The 1,088-nt window shown below is 35.0% G+C and overlaps 1 protein-coding gene across 1 annotated transcript in view; it reads right to left on the reverse strand.

Moving 5' to 3' along the window:
• Nucleotides 1-270: 270 nt before the first annotated feature.
• LOC117177856 (THO complex subunit 4) overlaps nucleotides 271-1,088 on the reverse strand; it is a 16,523-nt gene continuing 15,705 nt past the window's right edge. The window contains exon 4 of the mRNA XM_033368882.1: nucleotides 271-923. Coding sequence (XP_033224773.1) covers nucleotides 784-923 — 140 coding nt within the window. The 3' untranslated portion in view covers nucleotides 271-783. The remainder of the gene's footprint in view (nucleotides 924-1,088) is intronic.

Consider the following 1,088-nt stretch of genomic DNA (forward strand, 5'->3'; position numbering starts at 1 on the left):
TTGGGTTGAAAATTAAACTCTTTTGTTGACAAATTATCTTGTATTTTGTTGAAAATTCATCTTTTTTAGTAGAAAATTAATATTCCCGGTTGAAAATTCAATTGTTTATTTAAAAAAAGTTGCGAATGCAACACTTTGATTGGAAATTCAAAACTATTAGTTGAAAATTCCATCTATTTATTAGAAATTCATCAAATATTTATACGCCTTTATCATTGTAAATTCGCATGACAGGGTTATCAAACAACAACAACAACAAAAAAACTCAAGAACTTGCAGATTTTCTTTTTTTAATGTACTCATCAATTTATAGTCACACTCTCACGCTACTACATACAAAATTCATACAGCCTTTAAAATTGAAAATTTTCTTTATATTTTAACAATGTGTAATAAAAAAATGTAATCCTAGAAATAATTTGCTACACGTTCTAGCAATCCGTTGGTCTCTCAAGTTTACATTATAAATAAAAGTGAAACGATTAATCGCAGACTTGAAGTTCAAAAAACGCAGCCCTCGTAGCAGTTTTACTTCTTTTATTGTTTGTTTATTTAAACCTTTAAGTTTATAAATCTAGTGCCTTTTTTAAAATTCACACGCAAGCTTCAACACATTGAACTTGTACGTCAAACTCGCATCGTCACGCAACGTTAATACGAAATAAAGAAATAAAGAATTCAAGAGATAAAGGAAAGCACACATTAACTGGTGTGCAAGTTGAACAGATTGACTCCTAAACGCGAGCAAGAAAGAATCAAACTTTTCCTGCCAGTCTGTCTGGCTTACTTTACTTCCTTAACGTATGCTTCCAATTCGGCGTCGAGTTCTTCAGCAGTTGGGGTTTTCGTCACTGGTCGACTTCCGCCTCGTCCGCCGCCACCACCTCCACGGCGGCCGGGTCCACCAGATCCTCGACCTTTAATATTTTATTTTAATTCTAATTTAATATTTATCCTAACCCATTAGGCCGTTACTTTACTCGTACAGGTCTATATTCAGCCCATAATCTCCCTCCACACTGCTCAACACTCTCCATTATCATTCACTTGCTCACCACCATCCCCCACACCTTGCTCACCACTTTCCC

This window comes from Belonocnema kinseyi, chromosome 1 (assembly GCF_010883055.1).
Source record: "Belonocnema kinseyi isolate 2016_QV_RU_SX_M_011 chromosome 1, B_treatae_v1, whole genome shotgun sequence".
In the NCBI taxonomy this organism is placed as follows: domain Eukaryota; kingdom Metazoa; phylum Arthropoda; class Insecta; order Hymenoptera; family Cynipidae; genus Belonocnema; species Belonocnema kinseyi.